Source organism: Plectrocnemia conspersa, unplaced genomic scaffold, assembly GCF_051122295.1.
Source record: "Plectrocnemia conspersa isolate PC_06_02 unplaced genomic scaffold, ASM5112229v1 ptg000011l, whole genome shotgun sequence".
Taxonomy (NCBI): domain Eukaryota; kingdom Metazoa; phylum Arthropoda; class Insecta; order Trichoptera; family Polycentropodidae; genus Plectrocnemia; species Plectrocnemia conspersa.
The window spans coordinates 19892283-19917145 of record NW_028277175.1 but is presented as its reverse complement, the minus strand read 5'-3'; the positions used below and the strand labels follow the sequence as shown (position 1 = coordinate 19917145).

Here is a 24863-nt window from a genome sequence, read left to right as displayed (position 1 = left end):
TATATAATTTTCAGGAAAATTTTAAACCGTTACAATTTACGTAGTCTAATAAGTTATTTGTTTGTAAAGCAAAAATGTTTGATTAACATATAAAAATTACGATATAAATCATCTGATATTGAGCCTTTGAAGTGGAAAAGACGACTATAAATGAAGACAGCTAAGCTATAAAAACTGTTCTTAACATAATAATTTTAAACTATAACTAATAATTAATAAGCGTCATAAAAAAATAATTAATGTCGTCTTAATAAACATCATCTCCAACAACAATTCAGTTAAAAATATGTTTTGCGAGTCTAGAATCATTCAAGGTATTTCACACTGAGTAAATTGCAATAAAATTTATTGTAGACGTCATATACAAACTAGCTTTAATACACAGTTTCGCCTGGAATAGATTTAAACTCATTTTAGTCAACCTGTTATTACAAGTTTATTTAAAATTGTCTTCACATATTGCAGTAGCACGTAATCGATGTTTTTCACGTCTCTGTTCAGGTTCTTTAGCGGTTTAATTGCTACGTATACTATGTAATAAAACTAAGTTTGTATTTTGGACTTGACCTAATGAAAGTTCTAAAACTATAATTAGTTTGAGAACTTTTATTAGGTTAGGTTTGGGTTTGAACAGCAAATGGAAGTTTCGCAACTGTCAAATTGTGTTTCATAGACATAGAGCAGCATATTAGCGCCTATCAGTTAAATTATATTTTCGCTATATCTACTGGTAAAATTGGACTTTACTAGTAAAAATTTACATAACTTCATATAGAAAAGTTGAAATAATATAATTTTACCAGCACCTGCCAGATAATTTATATTTTTACTGATAAAAATATATATCTACTGGTGAAAATATATTTCGATATAATTTTACTGAAATGACATATTTTTAAAAATATTTTCGGGACTATTTTTTTTAGATTTTCTTTTAGGAAAAAGGACATGAAAGTGCATGAATAAGTTATTTATTTTTCTGCATTAAATCTAGTTGTCAAATTACCGATAATACAATCTATAAAAACATTAAATTTGTGTAATTCAGCTGGTGCTGTTGATTTTTTATTATAAATGTATTAACAATTTATATATTACTGTAATGACACAATTTTACCACCAAATCTCATGATTAAAAACTGAACGATTAAGGAAACACATTTTTTTTAATTACTCCAATTTAAACACTTTTGGTTCCGTGTAACGCGGCGATGTACAATCGCATGATTGCACTTGACCTACATTTGGAACCTCTTCCATTGCCCATGCACTGTTTAGATTTTCACGTTTAATTTATAATATAAATAAACGTTAAAAAGTACATAAGAATAATATTCCACAATAGAAATAAAAGGATATAAAAGGGTGAATATAAAATGTTTACAACACCTGAATTACTTCAAAACTAACGAGAAAGTGACGGATGGCTCAGGATATAAGGTGAAAGTGTTATTAATACGATTATACGCTGATGATATATATAGTAAAAATATTATTACCATATTTTTTATTACTATACATATAACACGAGTATTGTAAAGGTTAATTAAAATCAATTTTTTTTTAATTAAAATATTTTTATTTTAAATTAAATTTATTATCGATAGAATTTACTGTAAATGGACTTACTATATAATTGGATACTTTACAGAAATGCTAAAAACTATATATAGTTCATTAAACGCTTCTTTAAAATTTGCATAGCGTATGTATCAGAAAACCTAAAAGTAGTGTTAGCCAATTTACACTTAAACTTTTCATTTGCAAATTTATATAAATTTAAATTCTTGTTTTTTAATACAAATGAAATTGAATTATTTTTTACAAGTTATGAATGCATATTTTGATTTAATAGCAATTTAGATTTAACTCATTATAAATTATTATAAAATCAAATATTTTAAAATTAAATTTGATTGAATTAATATTAATAAATTCAACGTTTTACTGTAACATTACGTTACATCATGATCAAAAATGTGTATTTTTTACACTAGATAGCTTTAAAATAAAAATATATACCACAGATAATAAAAACCTTCAATGTAAATATAATAAAAACAATTAAAATTTGAGTTTAGTCAATCTGTTACGACATGTAGCTTTTTAATATTAATGTGTACACTTTATTGGGAAAGGATATTCAATTATTGAAATTAAACTAGATCCTTAACATAGACAAGCAAAAAATAAAGATTGCGAATAAAGAAAGCGGAACATTGCCTTCAAAGCACCCAATTTCTAGGTAGTACTTTCACAAAAACATTATTATTCAAAGGGATTGTAGTTTTTTGAAGCGGCTCCGTTTGAATTAAATTTTTTTTGCAAAATATTTTTGACTTTATTGCTTCTTGAACGTTTGAAAAATATTAGACATTTATCAGTAAATTTAGATATTCAATCTGAGTTTTCAGATCGAATATCTAAATAAAGAATAAGCAAATAAATAACGAAAAATCAACAACAGCACCAGCTGAATTATATAAATTTAATGTTTTTATAGATTGTATTATCAGTAATTTAACAACCGAATTTAATGCAGAAAAATAAATTTATAATTCAATAGATTTCATATGGTAATTCCTAAAAGAAAATCTAGAAAAAACAGTCTCGAATCAAACCCGAAATTTTTTAGAAAAATCATATCGGAATACATTTTCACAAGTAGATATATATTTTAATCAGTGAAAATATACATTATCTGGCAGGTGATGATTTCATATTTTATATACATATGTATATATAATATATATGCATATTTTAGAATACGTCAGTATATTATTTCTGTATATATATATATATATATATATATACAGAAATAATGTCTGTATATATAACATATATTAATATTTTTATTATTATTATTTATTTATTAAAATTATAACCATCGTGACCTGACAGGCAAACCCAATGCGTCACGATAGTCAAAAGTACAAATATATCATAATACATACAAATATAAACAAGACAAAACAACAGACACAAATCACCTCAACAGGTGTGCATTGTCCCATACGAACTGAACCAAAACTCCATATGTGCAAGAGAAAATGTCAATATTTCTATGGACAGAATTGAGCAGATGAATAGCCTTGGCCAGAGAAGAGTTGGCAAGTGCTCCAGTTCTAGACTTTACAGGCAAGAATAGTGGACGCTACCGAGAACACTAACCACCTTCAGGAGCCCACATTTGAAGCTGCTCGAGCACTGAAGGATTGTCTACGATGCCCTTGATCAATTTCCAGAAGTGTTTAATTACATAAATACTTCTGCGAGTCGACAAAGAAACGTATCCCAGGGCTCCCAAAATAAAAGCACTGGGAAACAAGAACGGATAATATCCGTATTCCTTCAAGTATAAACATCGAAGAAATTTACGTTGTACTTTTTCCAGCTTCAATTCATTACATTGATTCATTACGCCTGGGATCCAAATGATGGAGCTAGTTTCTAGTATGCTGCGGACTAGAGTATCAAAAAGAGTGCGCAATACTAAAGTATTCCTGAAGTAACGCGCATTTCTCAAGATAAAACCGAGCATTTTTAAGGATTTGCTATGAGTATCTGCAATGTGCTGGCTAAATTTCCAACGTTCTTCGAAAGTCACTCCTAAATCCTTAGTTGAAGAAAACCTTTCCAGAAAATATCCGCCTAGATGGTATGAATATTTTGCCGGCGTTAACGACCTTGAAAATGAAATTGTGTGACATTTCTTTACACTGAAAGGCAATTGGTTATAGCAAGCCCATTTCCATATAGAGTTGAGATCCTCCTGTAGGTCGAGGGAATCAGAAATCGAATGCATTTTCTTGTAAATTTTCAAGTCATCTGCATATAATAAAAAATCTGAATGCTCTATTGCTGTTTCTATGTCATTAATGAACAATAAAAACAACAATGGACCCAAATTGGATCCTTGAGGTATTCCAGTAGGGGTCTTATATCGTTCTGAAAAGGAGTTATTATACTTGACGAATTGATATCTATTGGTCAAGTAATTTGAGAATAGATTTATGAGATCTTCAGAAAACCCGAAATTAGATAACTTTTTTACAAGTAAAGCATGGTTAACTTTATCAAATGCTTTTTCAAAATCTGTGTATATGACGTCCACTTGAACACCAGAGTCCAATGATCTTGAAACATAGTTAGACAAAACCATTAGATTAGTGACAGTGGATGGAGATTTACGGAAACCATGTTGTTGGTCGAGAAGCATACACCTGCAATGATTAAAAATGTATTTATGCAAAACAATTTCAAATAATTTTGCAGGTGATGAGATCAAAGCTATTGGCCTGTAATTGTCAATCTGAGATTTGGGACCCTTTTTATGAATCGGAGTGACTTTTGAACATTTCCAAAATTCTGGAAAACAAGAGGATCTCAAAATTAAATTAAATTATTTTAATTAATATGATTTTAATTAAAAAATATAATGTTTAATACATATTTTTACATAAAAATAGATCAGAATTTTTACCTAAAAGCATCTATGATCAAAATTTTTGCTTTGTGATACTTTTTTCTTGTACGAAATTTTCGTTCGCAGTTACCATTTAATATTACCGAAGCACATTTTTTCACAGATTTGTATGAAGCAGTAAAAGGAAAATTAGCAAAATCGCTTAACCATAAGTCATCCAAATGTGTATGTTTGATATTTTTTCAATAGTAATTAACCTGATATCATATATAAAGTTTCTATAAATATACTGTTTGCGAAACGAAGGAACAGTCAGATGTAATTATCTATATAGCAAATAAACTTCTGACTGTTCACTGTTAAGCATATGTTTTTAGAACAGTTATTTTTTGTAATCATTCACATAACAAACAATAACCCCAAAATAACAATTTTAATTCTGATATTTTATAATGTATTTATGGTTTAAATATATCAGAAATTTATCTTAGTAACACTGCAGCTTTTAACAAATCGACGACGATATTCAGTTTTTCACACACACACATAGAAACAACACAATAGACTCAGATCATCCCCTCCATTTGAAATTTAAACAATTTTTTAACCCACAATCCCTATTTCGGGGTTGGTCCCCTCGCTAGTTTTACCCAATCAAAAAACTAGTTTTGGCGAGTTTACGCATGGGGTGGGTTATATTCCGCAAAAAATACTCACACACACACAAACCAATGGTGTTTATAAAGGCACACTTACATGTTCACGTTTCGATCCTGTTCTTTGCAATGGGGTGGAAATTAAAATGCGTACTTAGATAGATAGGGTCATATGTTTTAGCGTAGTCGCTAATGATAATGATGATACACAACGGCAGCCAGAAATCGAATAGGATAGCAATAAAACAAATCGGAAAAGTATTGACGAAAGCTGCCGCCTGTTCTTATGGTCAGGGCTATCGTTGAACATCTGTCTGGACAGCCGCTCGTCTAGTTATTATTACGATTTGAGGCAATTACCCAGTCTCGCCGCGAGCATGGTGCTTTTCGATAATGGAAGTCTCACATGGTGCGCCCATTCAACCCTATCGTATCGAATGCGTAGAGACACTATTAAAGCTTTGTTTGATTGACAAGAACATTATGCTGAATTGTTTAAATTAAATTTGATATTGTTTTATATATAAGTTCGTTTCACCAGAGCGATTTGTCGCCATTACATTTTCGACACATCGACCTTTGAAACAATGCCCTTCTTCCCAAACACAAAAACAGCTACCAAACTCCATGCATGCTAAAAAGAAGTTGAATACGTGTAGTGAAAAGGAAGCGAAGAATGCGCTGGCGCCCCTGCACCGCATAGCATACCAGTTCGTTTTTGAAGGGGTCTGGCAAAAAAATGGCAGCACCGACATCGAGTCTGCACGGCCGAGGAACCGTTTTTTTTGCAAGCATATCGGCTCTTCGTTAAGTTAGACGTTTGATTGCATGCCGGATGCCAGCACACTCGACGCTGCTGAAAGAGTCGGACCTTTATTAGCCATCATCACGCCACGCCACTGAATTTGCACGGTGCATTTTATTTATGTGTATGTGCTGATGACACGATCGCATTTGTGACCTTAGACTCGCTGATGCGTGTCGTTGGGTTATTTTTGGCTGTGTTCTACTTTTAAATGGATACTACAAGGAGTATTATTATAGTTTTTAATACTATACACTCTAGAAATGTCATCGAGTCTTAAAAAATAAATACAGCATGTTGTGTATGTGTATTCAGGGCCGCCGAAAGCGAACCAGGGCCCTGGGAAAATAATAATTCTGTGTCGTAATATAATTTTTAGAATGAATATTAACAGGGACTTATTTAAAAGTATTTGTGATCACTTTTTAATATTTCCGTGTCAACAAGTTTCATAGTATTTTATTAGATGACATGTATTTTTCTAGCTATATTTAAGAGGGTTCAATTTTTAGTATCGTATAGAACTATACGTTCTGTATGAAAAAAAAAATATTTTTTTTACAAAATGGCGGCCAATGTAAAAATCAAAAGTGTCATAACTTTGCAAAATAAAATCTCACTGAAAAATTTCGTAGATAAAAAGTGTTTTAAACCTTAATTTACATTTAAAAATTTTTTTTAATTATTTTTTTTTAATAATAAACGAGTCTTAGGGTATATTGACCGAGCCCCCGTACGAGCTTTTATGTGACTTGGCATATAGTTAACGCTTGTATTTGGTTCCTTTTAAAGATATAGACTTGAATTTTTAATACGAAATAGAGCTTTCGAATATACTTACGATACCGTTTAAAAAAATTAAAAATTAAAAAAATAAAGTTTTTTTTTTCCAAAACACGTTTAGTGTTATGAGTCGATCGACCCACCATACATACGCTCATAAGACTTGCAATATAGTTAAGGTTAGTGTGAGTTTATTTATACATATTTAAAGTTGAATTTTGGTGACAGTATAGAATTTTTGAGCATTCTGTATATGTTTGTTAGCAAAATCCAATGTGTAATTTTTTTGCAAAATAGCGACAAGTATAAAAACTTAAACACTCGTAACTCAGTAGGTATTTTAACGAAAAGATCGCTATGTATGAAACGTTTAAAAGCCTAAACTTGATCTAAATAAAATATAAAAAAAAAGTTTTTTGCTTCAAAACAAGCGATGTATCAGTTCGATCGGACCCCTATACGAACTATTTTGAGACTTTCAGAAGAGTTAACGCTCTTAACTGCTTGGTTTTAAAGATTAAAAAATAAATTTTTAGTATCGTATAGAACTACCGAGCACCCCCTACGTTCTGTATGAAAAAAAAATATATTTTTTTTTACAAAATGGCGGCCAATGTAAAAATCAAAAGTGTCATAACTTTGCAAAATGAAATATCACTGAAAAATGTCGTATGCAAAAAGTGTTTAAAACCTTATTTTACATTTAAAATTTTTTTTTAATAAACAACGAGTCTTACGGTATATTGACCGGGCCCACGTCAAAAGCAATACTATCTATCATGCAGTGGTAACGCTCGGATTATGACTTACAATAAGTCAGAATCCAATAGGAGTGCGCAAAAAACAATTATCCTTTCTCAGAAGTCAAAAATCCACGTCAAAAGCAATAAAACCGTGCCGACGCCGTCGCAGTTCTTTTGATCTGAACCGGAAATTCACTATATGGCAGCACTACAGCAAAGAAAACACGACTAATTATCGATTAAATTTTATGAGTAGATATTTTAATCATTTTTAACACCAAATTAAAATATTTCGCATAAATATGATTTCAGAAAATATGTCGCAACGGTAGCTAATTGTGGCATAGAAAGGGTTAATTCGTACATACTATTATTTATTCAATAAATTATATTACGATGTCAAAAAATATATAAAATACCAATTTTGTCATCAGGGTCGGAATCATTATTTTCCCTGAGCCCTTATCTCTCACTTACTCTCGTCACTTAATACGCGAGCGAGCGGAAGGGAAGGTATCTCACGGTACGCGCCTGCTAGCTACTCCTCTGTTTTTAGTCACAAGTCACCATTTATTTGTTCATTTTTGATTAAGGCTAATTGCGTTTCATTCTAAAAATATTTAGAGATATGGCTGATTCCTTCTTCACGATTATAATTATAGTATCAATGTTGTCTACGTAAATAGTTTAATTGCAGTTACACATTTACTAATCATATACGATCTCTAACATACATAAATTCCGAAAGCCGTCGCAATGGGAACGCTCGGTAACTAGCGTTCCCACTTAAGCTAAAAGTACATCTAGGAGACCAGAAACTATACTTTTTAGGTTTGCAAAAATATTTTTCACAATACCAAAAATGCATTGAAGAAATGATTATTTGATTTTTAGTTTGATTAAAGTACGTTCTGAATATTCTCTACGTGATATGACAACGGTCAAAGCGTTGCAACAAGTTAAAGACAACCAACAACTACTAAATAAGCAGTGAGGTGCCAGATTAAAATCGAATTCTGTAAATCAATGACATCTATTTTATTAATTATAAATTATTATTATAGCGTTCAATCAATAGATACTATTTATCACGATATGTATTCGCGAGATTATAAAATATGGGAAAACCTAATCTGCGATCATCGATCGAAATTATACATATATAATAATTGCTAGTTCTGATTGTCTTGTCAAGATTTAGTTTCATTCAATTGCCACATCTTGTGATTTCAATAGCACTTTGCAGTTTATTGGTAGCAATAAGCAATAAAATTGACATATAAGGTATATTACTCTTTTAAGTCATTGTGCGAATCTTGTATTCTGAATTTGAAAAGCAAAAACTAGCGAATGCCCCAATCGGATCCCAGGGCCCCAAGTCGACAAAAAAGCTCGCATTTTGACGAACAAATGACAGGAGGTACCGCGTTTTAATTAAACATGAATCATTGTGTGTTAAAATATTCAACTGTTTGGGAAACGTCGACTGAGTCCATTGTGCGATTTTTTGCCCGGCAGCAAAAAACGGAATCGGAGGTCTGCGAGGTCCGGCCCTCGGACCCTCATTCAAAATTCAATGCGTGCCCTAAAAAACTAGCCACCATTTAATATCGCGGCGCGCGTTTTGCACAGGTGAAGAAGGAAGGAGTAGAAGTAGAAGAAGGGTTGCTGGCCCCGTGGCGCAGTGGTTGCATTCCGCACAGTCGTTTTTGCACCGCGGCGGTGCGGTCGCAATAAAAATTTTACGGCCCGATGCCTTTTGTCGGAAAACTGCGGCACTGTTGAGCACATTTTCTTTAGAATTGCCATTCTATGCTATATGTTCACTTAATTTAATTTCTTATTGTTTGAGAATATCTTCTGATAAGATAAATTAAAACGAAATCTTGACCACTAGTATGTCACTTTTGAATCAAAATATTTTTTGCAACTTATTTATTTTAAAATACAAAAGCAGTTTTAAAATAGGTCTCATTTTTAAAAATTGTTGCATAATCTCGACTTTGGAACAAAAATGGTCGATAGTGAAACTTTTGTATAAATTTCGGGTAATAAGTGCTTAAAATGCCAACAAAATTTTGTGAAAGACATTTAAATATGTACTACAATTTCGGATGATAAATTTATTTATTATGTAGTTTCGAGTATATTTTTTTTAAATAGTCAAAATCAATTAAGCACATGTTTGGTTTCACATGTGTAGCGATGATGTACAAATGCATAGAAATGCTTGACCTACGTCTAGAACCTCTCCCACTGCCCATGCAGTGTATCCTGAGTTGCTTTTTGGAGTGCACGCGTATCGCTGAAGGTTTTTCACGTTTACTTTATAAGTCAAAGAAACGTTAAAAACTACATGTGAATACTATTTGGTCGTTTTATTACAAATTTCGTTCTATGTCTCAATTTACGCAATATTTTCTGGAACGTATCTACCGTGTAAATCGAGGGATGAGTGTTATATTTAAAAATCTCTCTATATAGTAATATATTATGTATATTACAAAATTATGTCAATTACAAAAGCTCAATAACTAATTTGAATACTTTATTTAAGTATAGAAGAAGAATAAATACACGAGGGAGATTTTCGTCTCCTTCTATATTGAGCGCAAATTACTCATTATTCAAATTATGTTGTAAGCTTTAAGTTTGACAAACAAGTACGTTACACCAACAAATATATTCCTTGCAAACTAATAGAATATCGAAGAATGATTAAGGTTAGATTAATTGGAATACCAGCACGATGTTATAATTAGGTGACCTGGGTTCAAATCCCATATGGACCCTAGTGTTTTTTTTTTAATTTTTATTGTGTCTGGGAGATTCAAAATAGCGATTTATATATAATTATAAATTCAATCGATAATTACACATTAGGTTTTCCTTAATTTTCCTAATCTCGCGTATAAATATCGTGATGAATAATTAAAATAAAATCGAGCTAGGTTATACATAGTGACATCTGTCAATCTAAGCTATAATAATAGTTAAAAATTAATAATAAAAAAACGTTAATTCACAGTCATTAATTTCATTTTAGCATTTCATTATTTACTTAGCAACTTTTTATGTGTTTATCCTATTGTGCTGTATTGGTCATACGTCTGTCATTTTACACATTAAAAATAAATATTGTATAAACCTTGCTTTTAAAATAGTCTCACAAATAAAAATCGCATATAATTAAGTCAAGCATTCTTGCTAAACAATAAGATACCCTATTTCCGAAATATTTTGTTTGAATCATATAAAATATTCGCTATCCATCAGTGTGGGAGAGCAAGGGATTCTTGAATTAAAACCCAAACCTCTCGGACTGACCGTCTGAGGTAAAGTGCGAGGCACTGCAAACGCAATGCATGCAGTGCAATGCAATGCCGGCCCACAAAGCTGATTGCCCACCCATAAGGGTTGGACTCGTAGGGCATTATTACCGGTAACGGCAGTGGTGCACGCAATGGATTCAATGTAGTTTATACTTCGGTGTATAGTCAAAATACCCTACTGATTCTCATAACCGCCAATTTCTCTGCCACAAGTATGATTATTAAATATATAAAGCTACATATAATGCCTTAAAAAATATTATTTTAAATAACAAAGATTTAATTATATAATATATAGTTTAGTTTTTATATTTAAATTAGATAATGAATTACTATTGAAAAATAAATTAAGATAAAAAATGTTGTAAATTTCCTGAAATATTATTAAAAAGAGATAGGGTTATTATTATTTGTAAAATAAATTAAAGTCCACATTTGTGCAGAAAAAATAAGAGCCGTACAAAAATACTGTTGTATGGTATGTGATTTTAGTAATAAAAATATATTATTTTTTGTTATTGTTTAAGCGAGTTATTGTAAAATTATGTTATAAATATAAGGGTTTAAAATAAATATTTGTATATAATATACAAAATTTGGAATAGATTGTATTGAACTTAAAACATATTTATATCAGGAGTTTGGGCTGCCTGTATGGTATAGTAGAGCCTGTTATAAGCAGGGTCCTAATATTTATACATCACTTATACAAAATTTTGCTATGACTTGTTCATGAAACGATATTAACAAGCTGAACAAATGAACAAAATTTTTTTTTGAATCATAACTTTTTAAAAACGAATTTGGAATAAAAATTTTTTAAATGTTTTTTGAATTAGCTATTGTAAAATAACTAAACATTACATTGTATGTCGTGTACCAATAAAATAAAAAGTAAACTTGTGATTAAAAAGGTTACGAGCCACTGACCTACTTTAAAAGGCTCGAGACCATTTCAGGGCCAAATATTAGCGGCAAATCTTCGGAAGATCTTCCAGATAAGTTCAGGATTGACGAATGTCTATAGAAAGGTCGACAGGTGTAAGTAATAAAATAAAGACTTGTAATGTGTTGATTATTTAGAGACAAAAAACAGATAGAGAGTAGGATATCGTTTTTTTTATTAAATAGGTTAGTTAATATTATATTAGAAACATCTTTGCTAAAGGGTTAATATAAATAAATACGTTGCCGTAAATTCTCAGTTTAACGTTTTTGTATGAAGTTGAAATGAAGTAATGAAATAATCTGAAAGACAAACAATACTTTTTAACCTTTAACTACTTCAATGTGCTACTATTAACCAGCCCAATAAATCAACACTCGAATTAACATATAAATCAATTTTTATTACATATATTTACAGCAAACAAAACGTAAATTAATAAAAATTGACAAAAATTCGTAAACTAACTCTGGAGTCTTAGATTGAAAGAAATTTTTGTAAAAAGCTTTTTAGGTAGTATTACACAAATAACTATGCTGATTCATTAAAACAGCTTTTAGACTATTACTACAAAGATATAATGATCACAATTAATGTTTTTCATTCACATATCGATTTTTTTCGGATAAAAGTATAGGTAAAAATTTGGATGAGAGGTAGCATCAACATATGACTAACATGAACACAATTTTCAGTAGAAGTAAAACGATAGGTTATTGATGGCTAACTACTTTAAATCCATTCAAAGAGAAACTGACATAATAACTAATTAATATAAGATAAAAAATGTACAATAGTATTCAAACTTGATTTATTTTATAGTTGTTAAGTATTTTTTTTTCTTGTACATACATTTATTACCATTTCAACTCATTAGTATTGTATATCATTAATTTCTTAAGGAAAAACATTTTTAGATGATTCGTTTTCATAAAAAAAAATAGAATAACTACATATACTATAACTTGAAGTGATACACCTAATTATAATATATAACAAACTGAATTCAAATCAATCATCAAATATAAATTTAAGGAATACTTTCAGTCTCTTAATAAAGTGTTTCTTTTAAGAAAAAGTGCAATATAGGGATTTATCAATACTCGAGAATTCTCATAAAATGTTTTTTTATTACAAAAATAATTCATACTAATATTTTTAAATGGTTTACAACCGCTGAAATTTTGAAGAAAAGTAGTAGTTTTAAATCTACTAAATTTATAGCTCCATTTAGGGTAGGTAGTGAGAAAAGAGACAGATTTAAATGAAAACATTTACCGATTAACACTCAAAATTTGTATGACTGACTATATGAATAACGATTAGTAAACATTTATCGATCAACAAAAAAATCAAAAGTAGGATTAATGACTCAAGAAGGTTTATATATAGTAACTAATGTGTTTTGCAGTACCTAGACCATTGTCTCTTATCTGCTTAACTATTTTTGGTGGATGTTTGTATTGACAAAAATCACATTTGAATGTTTTTTTTTTTCATTCTTTATTTTCCATTTTTTTTATTCATTTACACACATATATACATATGTAAATACACACATACATACTAGATCATTATTTGGCCTAACAGAAAAATCAAATTTAATATTTTTTTAATAAATTTATATTGGCGCCTTAAATTAGTATATTAATTTATTAACTGTATTATTTTATTTATAAAGTTCAGATGGTTAATTATTGTCAATATTTTTTTATTGGATATTTTACTCAAAAATTTCCTTTTATTTCATGAATATTTTGAGGTTTAGTGCAATTCATGCAATGAAAATATTATGGTAAATTATCTTTTGGAAAGGTTTTCCAAAAGCCTAATTTTCGTCTTTCGTTTAATCACGTGTTTTTATTATGACTTTTTACAGCAATATTACGAGTGACAATCGAATAAAGAACATCTAAACCGAATTTTGCCCAATAGGAGAGCGCAAAAAACAATTATCCCTTCTCAAAAGGCAAAAATCCACGTCAAAAGCAATAAAATCGTGCCGTCGCGGTCACAGTGAGAACGCTCGTTACCGAGCGTTCCCACTGCGACCGCGCCGACACGATTTTATTCCTTTTGACGTGAATTTTTGCCTTCTGAGAAGTGATAATTGCTTTTGCGCTCTCCTATTGACCAAAATTCGGTTTGAAAATACTTTGATCAGCCCTCTTATGTTAGAATTCTATAGTAATATCGGTAAGGATAGCCATCATATTTTAAAACTAGGTGTAATATCGTAATACAGATAAACTGTGGAGCTATATATGATATGCGAAGTTTGTTTGTACTTATTCTTCCGCTTATTTTACCCTGAGAGAAGAGTTGGCTTTGTTTGTATATTGGACTTTCTTGAAAGTTCTAAAACCATAATTAGTTTTAGAACTTTCATTACGTTAGGTTCGGGTTTGAACAGCAAATGGATGTTTCGCAACTGTCAAATTGAGTTTCAATGACATCTTAGAGCAGCATATTAGCGCATATCAGTTAAATTATATTTTTGCTAGTAGAAATATATATCTACTGGTGAAAATGTGTTTGGACTTATGTATATTTAGTATTAAACTCTAAGCGACGTTAGAGGAAATAGAAATACTATATAATAGTACCACGCACGAGCTAACAAATTATAACGTTCAATTAACGTATTACCATACGGTATCCACAACAATGTTATTCAAAACTAAGGTTACACACGTCGCCTCTCATCTGTTCACAGTTCGTTGGTCCAGATTTTTTTTCTATCTCAACCCCCTCGATTTTTTATGCATCTTCTTCTTGAACGATATGCAAATCATCTTGATTGTTTCGTCTGCATCGGCATTGTCTAGTCTTCGATCCGAACCATCAGATATAATATTTGTGTTCCACTACGCGGGGCAAAAAAGGATAGCAGCTGCCTATTGTCCGAGCGGGTTGCTTTTTTCTGACCCCGTTTTGCATCCTCGTTTTATAACACAAAAATTACACGCGGGACCATTCAACGCCTGATATAATTTAAGACGCCCGTTAAAAATGAATAAATTAAAAAAAATTAAGATATCCGAGTGCGACTGTATGAATGAATATGTTCAGTAAAAGTTAGTAGGTCATTAAACGCCACCTGTAGAGTGAGCGAATATGTCATAATATGATGAATAAGTTCAGGCGGATGATTTTTTAAATGTTCATATCAATGTATAAAACTCAAAAGGATTGACGAATGTCCGTAAGTATTGATGTATTTAGAAGAAAAAATATATGCATATAAGGAATTCGATAAGAGTGGACGCTGCGTCAAAGCTGGCTATGTGCTCTCGTACGATACGTCGTTAAAATTGATGTCTGAGATAAATATGGCCAATGATCCATTTCCATGTTGGTCGACGGGTTGCATAACAGAAAATTCCGCATGGCGGTGTATATGTGTTGTACATACAGTGGGTATGTAAGTGAGTGGTTGCCGCAGTGGTATGATGTAGTTTTTACTTCGCGGAAAAAGATGTCGTTTTTATACTACCACTCGGCTCGGGGGGAATATCTCAGCCAGGGGTAAAGAACAAAGCTCGAAAAGGAGCATTTTTTTATAATTTATATGACATTGTACCGTATGATAATAACCAATACTTTAATGCTTTATTACTATCCTAATTAACTGACAATATATATCTCCTGTTATTATTACAGACAAAACTTAATGAGACCATTGTATGTGCTTACTTGCAATTTTGAAGATGTAAGACAAATTTTGACTGGGTACTATTTTATACATAATATATACGACCTAGCTTGATTTTAATTTAATTGTGATTAGTCTAAAAGACATGGGTTTGAATCTTATAAATAGTGTTTTGTAATAATTTCTATCGTGCTTGGGAGATCTGAATTAGTAATTATTACATAATTATAATTCCAGTCGATCATTACAGATTAAGTTTTCCTAGATTTTCCTGATTTCACGGATGTATATCGTGATGTATAATAAAATAAAATTGAGTTACGTCTTGCATCAAATAATTATAAGCTGTAATAATAGTTTATTATTAGTAAATTAGATCCCACTGATTTATAGATTTTAATTTCAGTCTAGTTTCTCACTATTCAGTAGTTGTTGATTGTGGAAGCTTACATAATGACAATGGTGTATATGTTATATCGAATCAGTGAAATAGCTTATTGCGCGAAATGGCAAAATTTTTGCCAAATATCTGAAAAGTGCAAGCCCGTTGCTTCATTCATGAGTAAGGTAAATTATCTGCAGAATGTATGCATTAAGCCAATGCTTTGTTAGCACTTTTTGGAACTAAGCCAATGTCATCTTTGACAGTTGCCAAACGTCACGTTTATTGAAGAGTCCAAACCAACGGTCGTTCACACCCAACCTGTCCATAATACCTGTTAATAAAATTTGTACATCGTCATATTTCTAGATTGGTTGTTTTTTATATAATTAAATGACATTTGGTCTAGTTACGTAAACCACCACCGGAGCGCTACTATCGCACTTAGCCTGATAGACTATAAGAGATTAAAAATTGCCCATACACCATTGAAACTATATAAATATTGAAAATATCTGTTATAAAAATTTGTACGTCGTCATATTTATAATTATATACTTTTATGACATTCTAAATAAAGATGAACATCGCTGTAGTTATTGCTTGATTTAATTATATATAATCAAATGACACTTGTTCTATATAGTTACGAAAAACACTATCGGTGCACTTTGCTAAATGCACAAAATAAACAAAACAATTCCTACCCAATTCACACTTCCTGCAAACAATCTACCTAATTACTGAATAAAGCAATGGTAAATTTTTAGCTATTTCGCGCAATAAACGATTTTAGCTGTGTGACATATACATAACCATGCAGTTTTTTAGCCGATTTAGTGATTTTCATTATTACATTATTACTTTTTTCAGGATAAGGCCATTTGCGAAGTTCTTAAATATATTTGTTAATATGCTGCAGAGTACTAGGCTGAATTAATTTATTTAAAATGTTTCAAGTCGCAAAAATATCCGCCATGGCTGACGCCAACGCCGTTAAGACCAAAAACGGTTGCGCTCCGCGCGGCTCCGTCTGGTCTGCGGAGTGCAATAAAAAGCGCAGCCGAACGGCGATAAACAAAATAAAAGATGGCCGCCGCTGCCGCTTTCAATTTTTTTTGCGCGCTGGTGCATCGCGCTTTTTTCCCCCACATGCAACCCCCACCGCATAAATATTGTTTATTGTTATTGCGCGTCTTATGGCGAAACTATCTTGGTGTCGGGCGCGTTTACTACGCTCGTAGCATCGCCGGACGACGTAGCGCTACAACGGAGCACACATACTACGACTTTTATCGCCCAGACGACTGTATTAACGCGGCGCAGATATAAAAACAGCTATTCCTTTACGCAGTAAAAGCTTTAATGTAGTAGCATAGTGAGAGGCTGGCATCTGGGCAGTCGTTGAAAGCGCCAACGGGCTCTAAATTCGCGCCTTTTTGTTAATTTTGAATATTGAAAATCATACATTTAGCACAAACTAAGAAAATATATATACATATGTATATGCTCCCTACAATCATATATACACAATTTTTTAACACTGCTAAATACAGGCAACCATTAAATTTTTCATTATAAGTTCAGTTGATAATACTTGCTAATTGACTGCAGTTTATGGATCTAAATATCATAGTAATTGTCATTTTTTGGCAAAAAAAGTGATGTTTCATGAAAACGCTTATCCACATTCTAAGCTACTTCTTTAAATTAAAATATTAAGTTTTTAGCCATCTCTATATTCCTCGGCCCTTGTTCCAAATGATTTCCATTTTTAACTAAAAATAAAAGTCCATCTAGATGTCTAGCAATTCAACTAGGTTTACAAAAATGCATTGAAGAATTTTTGATAAGATTTCTTAGATTTTTAGTTTGCGTTAGCGCAATGCGTTGCAACAAGGTAAACACAATCAACAACTACTAAATAAGTTGTGAGACGCTAGACTGAAATAAGAATATGTAAATCAGCGACATCTATTTTAATAGTTATAAACTACTTTTACAGTTTACAATCGATAGATGTCATCATTCACGACCAAACTCGATTTTTGTTAATAGTTCATTCGATATTTATCGGTGGAAGAAAAATCTTCTTATACATATGGTATAAAAATCTTTCACCTCAAAAATAGTGAAACTTCATGTATGTACTAAAATATAAGGCTTTAAAAATATTAAAGACGAATAATTCAAAACAAAGCTATTTTTGCAATATCAAAGACCAATTCATGAACTCAGCATCATCCTCAAGATCAAAGATGTATTTATAAATGAAATTGTATTATGTTATAATTTTGACTAAAACTAATAGTTTGCAGTCCATAAACTTAAAAAAATATGCAGAATAAAATTGGTTTATATCAGTGCTAGAGAATTTAATTAAAGTAAAATAATATCAAACCTAGTAAAAATAACCTAAAAATATTGCGTTACGCAACCAGCTATCCTGTGATGTACACCAGGTGTACATTTCATCATACTATGTGTATAACTTTGTATATATGTTGAATAAAAATACACTATTTTTGTATGTACACTGAGTATACATCACCAGCTTGCGTTGTTTTTTTTCACCATAAGAGTGGTTAATGAAAAATATCTTAAAAAAAAACAAGTCAAATGGCATTCGTAAAAAAACTATAGTTTCACGATGTACGGTTAAATAATTGCTTAATAAAATTAAATAGCATTTAAAAAAATTGTTTTAACTACTTTCACTTCCACTCCCCTCCCCAAAAACTTATTGTTACCTGGTCTATTTTTATAGTATTTTACACATATCTACTATTTTTTTATTTCATTATAAAGTCATTATATAGGCATTCCTACATGTTTAATAAATCATTCTTGTAAGTCAAAAATTAAAACAGTAACATATAAATACAGTCTTCGAAAATGTATTGCCGGCAATTTACGGCCAGAAATTAATCGCTAGCAGTTGATGGCATAAACAATTTATAGCCTACTAATAATCACTAGCATAATTTACCGTATAGAAGAAATGAGATGTATTTATATAAACTCACTTATTCAGTAATCGATTGACGGTGTGGCAAGTCTAAAAATTAAATTCTTAAATCAAGACGTATTTTAAGAGGTTGTCTATGAAAGTGTTAATGAAACCCAAGTTGACATTTGCGAAACATCCATTTGCTGTTCAAACCCAAACCTAACCTAAATTAATTAATATAATGGGTGTTAAACAATTATAATTATTCTTAGGTTTGGGTTTGAACAGAAAATGGACGTTCCGTAACTGTTACAGAGAAGTTATATTTTCAATAGTATGAATTTAATCTTATTAACTAGTCAGTTAAAATGTATAAAACAAAATATTTATAATTCCACTAGGCAATATCAGTGAAACTATATTTATTTACTGTGTGGATGGTAAAAATTACACCTATAGAAAAACATATATTAAATTTAAATGACGAATAAATTTATGTAAAATATTTTAGCGATTATTTGTAATCTGTTAGCGATCATGGCGGTAAACTGCTAGCGATTAATTGCTGGCGGTAAATTGCGGGTGATAAATTTATCAAGTAATCATTAAAAATTCTATTGTCACTGAATCCAATACTGTAAAATGTCTAATTAAGACTATATATAAACGTACAAAAACACGCATTTACTGTTTTATAGTATCGATACATTTTAACGAAAAAATGTATGATTCGCTATTCATAAAATTAAAATACTTGCAAAAGTTATGAAAAAATATATAGATATCGAACATTTATAATCTGTTCGCAACATCTAGTACAACGCGCATAATCGTAAAAATGAATGCTACATATTTATTATTATATTGCAATGAGTTTATTTATTGTTTGTATTTTTTGCCCCAAGCGTTACAAGCGTTTCTTTTATTGCAGTAACATTTTAATCAATAAAATAATATCCCCTCGCTTTCTTATAAATATATAATATTATATAAAACAAGCCTACCGACTTATTACGAGTAAATATCTCGATAATTGCACTTGATTTATCGCCGTTTCGCAATAATTCAGACAGTGGCGCAATTTATTTTTGCGTCTATTAACATGTTACACATTTACCGTGTTGCCAGTACATATTTTTCCATAATTTTCCATTTTTTAAGCGCCTCGCCCCGATGCAACGTATAGTTCGGGACAAACAAGAAGGTGAAACGTGTTAGTGTTAGTGAATCTGTGAGCATATCCGTACTAGTCCTTCTTGATTGGTTTGTATACATGTATTTGCAACGAAAATAATGATTTATTGTCGTAAAATGCATTGTATTGGTTGACGGGTTGTCGTTTGAGCGAAGTCAGTTGAAACTTGACTTAGGACGAGGCGGTCAATTGTTTTGTAAAGAAAATACAGAGTGTTTATAAAGTATGTAGATATGTCGGAATACAATAAGATGCGTATTTTTAGGTAGTGCCTAAAATACGCATAACAGTTATGCAGCAGGTAGTCGCCTTGACAAAACTGGGGATCAACCCAGCTTACAAAATTGTTCAGAATTACAAAACTAACGAAAAACAAATAGTTTTAATAAATAAGTGATAAGATGTATTCACAATTAACAAAAGAATTTAAATTAAAAAATAACATAAATAAAAATTAACAGAAATATTTAAATTTTCAATGAAAAGCGAAATATCTTTTTTTATATTCTAATTTTTAAGTTTATTTTACGATTTTGTAAAAACAAAAATAATCTAAAATTATTTATTAAACGTTTTTCTCTAAATATTAGTAGGTAAAAAATAATATAAAATAAATTAATAAAAAACTGTTAAACACTCGATATACACCCTGTGACTAATACAGACGCATTTCACCTTCTTGCTTGTCCCGGACTATACCTTCGGCTTAATTGCATCGTCTCTGCTCTATAAAACTTTACAACGCAGGAACAAATTAATTAACATTGGCGACAAAAAACCAAAAGTACGTACAATAAAGCAAAAAAAAAACATACTTAAACGGCCGGTGTTGTCAGTGCATGCAGCTTGACTTTTACACTTATAAAACCATTCGGCCGATTCGAGATGTATCATATCGATATGTGCTAACGTAAGTACTGTGTAAAAAGTTGCAAATAGTTCACGTGTGACGAATTATTCAATTCGCATGTTCCCGTCGATGTTTTGGAGTCAGATAAGAAATCGGAATTTTTTTATTGGTCGCGGTGCAGCGATCTGATAAGTGATAATAATGCATCGCTTTTTAATTGGTTGAGCTTTATCAAAAAAGGTTACCGGAAAGTCGGTGTAGCATGTAGCATCGGATGGAGTGAACGTTGCACGTAGACACATCACAATTATATTATACATTGTAAATTAACATCAATTAATTAGGAGCTATCACAAAGTATGAATGTACCAATAAATAAGTTACTTTCATCATACAATGTAGAAGACACAACAATTACCTAATTAAAAGTCAAATTTCACGTGAAATATTTACCTTAATTCATAGTATATTATAATATTGAAATATACTTGTTAAATAAGTGAATATAAACTTCTGTGAACAATTTAAAAATATGTTTTAAAAAGCTAATAATCTGTACGGGAAAGGACAGTAGAATATGGAGAATGAGGCAAAAATTCTAAGTTAGTAAGCTTGCGATCTTGCATTACCATGGAGCAATAAGCAGGGCCGCCGAGAGCAAACGCTCGTTACCGAGCGTTCCCACTGCGACGGCACCGACACGATTTTATTGTTTTTGCCATGAATTTTTGCCTTCTGAGAAGTGATAATTGTTTTTGCACCCTCCTATTGACCAAAATTCACTTTGAATATACTTTGACCGATACTCTCATATCAGAAGTCCGTAATAATATCGGTAAGAATAGCTATCATATTTTTAAAACAGTGTAATATCGAAGTGCAGACAAATTATGGAGCAATATGGGATATGAATTGAAATGAGTTGGCTTAGTTAATTTTTTGAACTTGACTTAATGAAAGTTCTAAAATTATAATTAGGTTAGGTTTGGGTTTGATTACAAAAATGGACGTTTCGCAACTGTAAAATTGAGCTTCATAGACATTTTAGTGCAGCATATAATTTCACTAACGCCAATCAGCCCTTTTATATTAGAAGTCCATAGTAATATTTGTAAGAATAGCTATCATATTTTTAAAACATAGTGTAATATCGAAATGCAGACAACCTATTGAGATGCGATAAAGAAATAATAAATAAAATTATATTATTATATAATTATTATTTTTATGTATTATTTAAAAAACATGATTTAATGTAAATTATTTTTAAAGAAAAACCATTAATTAAAGAATACTAAATAAATAAACATAAAAAAATTATAAAAAAATATTGAGAGCTTCTGAATTGATATAAAAAAATCCACAAAAGCCGAATAATATATAAAATATATGTAAAATAAATTAATGAATCTACGACCTAGCTCGATTTTAATTAATCATCACAATATTCATCCGTGAGATTAAGAAAATGTAGGTAAACTTAATTTGTGATGATCGATCGAAAATATAATCATATAATAATCACTAGCTCCACAATAAAATTTTAAAAAAATACCAAGGTCCACGTAGGATTCGATCCCAGGTCTTTTAAGTCAATAGTAAGAGACTTACACCACTAGTCTATCGCGCTGGCTTAAAATTATAATATGTAAAAGTTTATAAATAATTATATGCATATCACTCATTATGTGTATTTTTAAGTTTTTGATCGACGTAAATTATTACGCAATTTTTGCTGAATTACTCCGTTGTAACGTATTGGGCTTACGCCTGTCAGGCTACAACGGAAGTTTTAAAAAATAGTATTGTAAATATACTATGTGTGTAATTAAAAATAATATGAAATGTTAGTCACAATCAGAGCTACAAACCATTTCATTGAAAAGTTACTAAACATTTATTATTTAAGAAAATAATCACTTAATTTATTTTTAAAACTCTATCTCACTATAAGTTGCGGAAATTACAACTAGAGGTAAAAGTGGAACGCAAATAAATAAGAACCACTTTAATAAACAGGTTTAGAATAATTTATCAAAAGTCTTCACGCTTGCACCACTTCGCGTCGCAAAAGAAATGCGAAAACTTGGTATGAACTTCGTAAAGATTTAACATAAATTTTATGTAGGTGCGTTTGTTTTAAGATAAGCACTACACAATAGGAAGAGGAGCACATTGACCGTTTCGTTTCGTTTTTTATCAATACTTTGCGGTTATAAAATTCAGGCAGCAGTAATTAACTACATTTTCAACGTTCGCAGCATATCGGGTAGAAATGCCGCTATATAATAATAAAGCGCAATATTTTCATGAATGAACCAAATATTTTATATGTCATTAAAGCGTTTTGGGGACTTCCGACTTACACTATTTTTAGAAAATTGGTAAAAAAAATTTTAGCACTATCTTAAGAATAAATAGCAAAAAAGTAATGAACCAAATAATCAATATAGACGAATAATAAACAAAAACGTTTAATTTACTTTGTTCAGATGTATTAAACTATCTTGATACAAGAATATAATATATTTTAAATAAAATTATGACTTTATAATGAAAGCTCATTTATTATATCTATATTATTACCTATTATATAATAAAGAATGTTCTGCCACTTAATATCCGTAGTTAATTAGTACGTATTAATTTTGATAAATAAATTACAACTAAACACATTGTGAGCAATTGCTTTGAATAATTAAAAATATATAGTTTGTGAGATGAAATGTTGGGAGCCGCTGTAACGTATCGCGTGGCTTATGATCTTACGAACTAGTGAAAAGTGTGTCGTTGATATAGCGAAAAAAAATAGAAACTCACTGGTTCCATTGGCGTTCCTTCCCAATATTTTGTTGGAGTTGCCGTTGAGGGTGTCGTGATGGGGCGCGTGCTCGGGGGCCGCCGCCCGGGGGCTGCGCGGACCCTCCATACACATACGACTAAATATGCTTAACACTCTCGACGACAAACATCAAAACAAACGCCTGAAATATCATATTTGCAAACGTTTTAATCTACTTTAACTATAGTTTATTTTTTAATATATTTTCTTATCTTACGTTAGCTCTTTTGGTTCGCAATTATAATGCCGTATTAAGCAATATTCGCGAACGACATCTAACGCATGTAAACAAAGCAATTAGCCACAAGCGGATACGTAACACGCGAGAGTCCGCATGCAACTGACGTCGAATGCATTCGTCCCCTACGGCTACCCCCACCAGCCCATCAGCCTATAAACCCCCGACACAGACACTCCCCATGCCCCCACTATCACTATATTGCGCAATATTCACTGACGTCTCTACGATTTTATATCTGGGGTTCATTTTTTACGTAATGGGCGAAGAGACTTTATACACGTGCACTTTTTTATTCAAATATTTATTATTATTGTATAACCAATTATTATCGGCAACAAATACAAATACAATAATTTTATCATAAGCGGTCAGTAAGCTTTTATTTTATTTTTTATTACAAATTGTCAACCTGACTTAAGGTTTCCTTAATCGCTTGGTCATGGTTCGACTTTCGAATTTGTTTAGAGATAGCAAGTCAAAGATAATGACGATGTATTCACATCACTTTTAAATTCTATAAAAGTGTTCTGACATGTCGTTAATAATTGTGTATAAATAATTAAATGTATAAACAAAGGAATAAATATTGTTTAGAATTTATTTTATATGCCAACAACGTTTTGCTACATAAATATGTTGTAAAATTCAAATATGTTATTAGGTACGAACGAATAATGAGCACCCCATGAATAAATTCTCTGCAACGAATCTACTTAAAATGCGGATTATATAATTTTTTACCTCCGACATGTCATTTATAATTGTATATAAATTGATAAAACGTATATCCAAATTGACTCTCGAAAACAATAAAGTATCAAAATAAAACTTAAATAAAAATTAATTTATATCAAATTTTTTATCTCGGTGTAGTACAGTATTAAAATGTAGCTATATATATTATCGTAGAAATATGTAATACAATCAATAGATAAATATGTGTAGAAATGTCACTCCTTTCTCGAGTAAATCGACTTCGACAGAGTTTTGCTTCCAGTAATATCATGCCATCATATATGTATATGTTTCAAAAGCTCTACTCATGACACTGTAAGGA

At 30.9% G+C, this 24863-nt stretch overlaps 1 protein-coding gene across 1 annotated transcript in view; it reads right to left on the bottom strand.

Moving 5' to 3' along the window:
• Positions 1-23906, bottom strand: part of nab (NGFI-A-binding protein homolog) — a 41393-nt gene extending 17487 nt beyond the window's left edge. Inside the window, exons 1-2 of the mRNA XM_088197933.1 lie at positions 23783-23906; positions 23544-23707 (exon numbers count right to left, since the gene is read on the bottom strand). Of these exons, the coding sequence (XP_088054059.1) occupies positions 23544-23658 (115 nt within the window). The 5' untranslated portion in view covers positions 23659-23707; positions 23783-23906. The remainder of the gene's footprint in view (positions 1-23543; positions 23708-23782) is intronic.
• Positions 23907-24863: the final 957 nt, after the last annotated feature.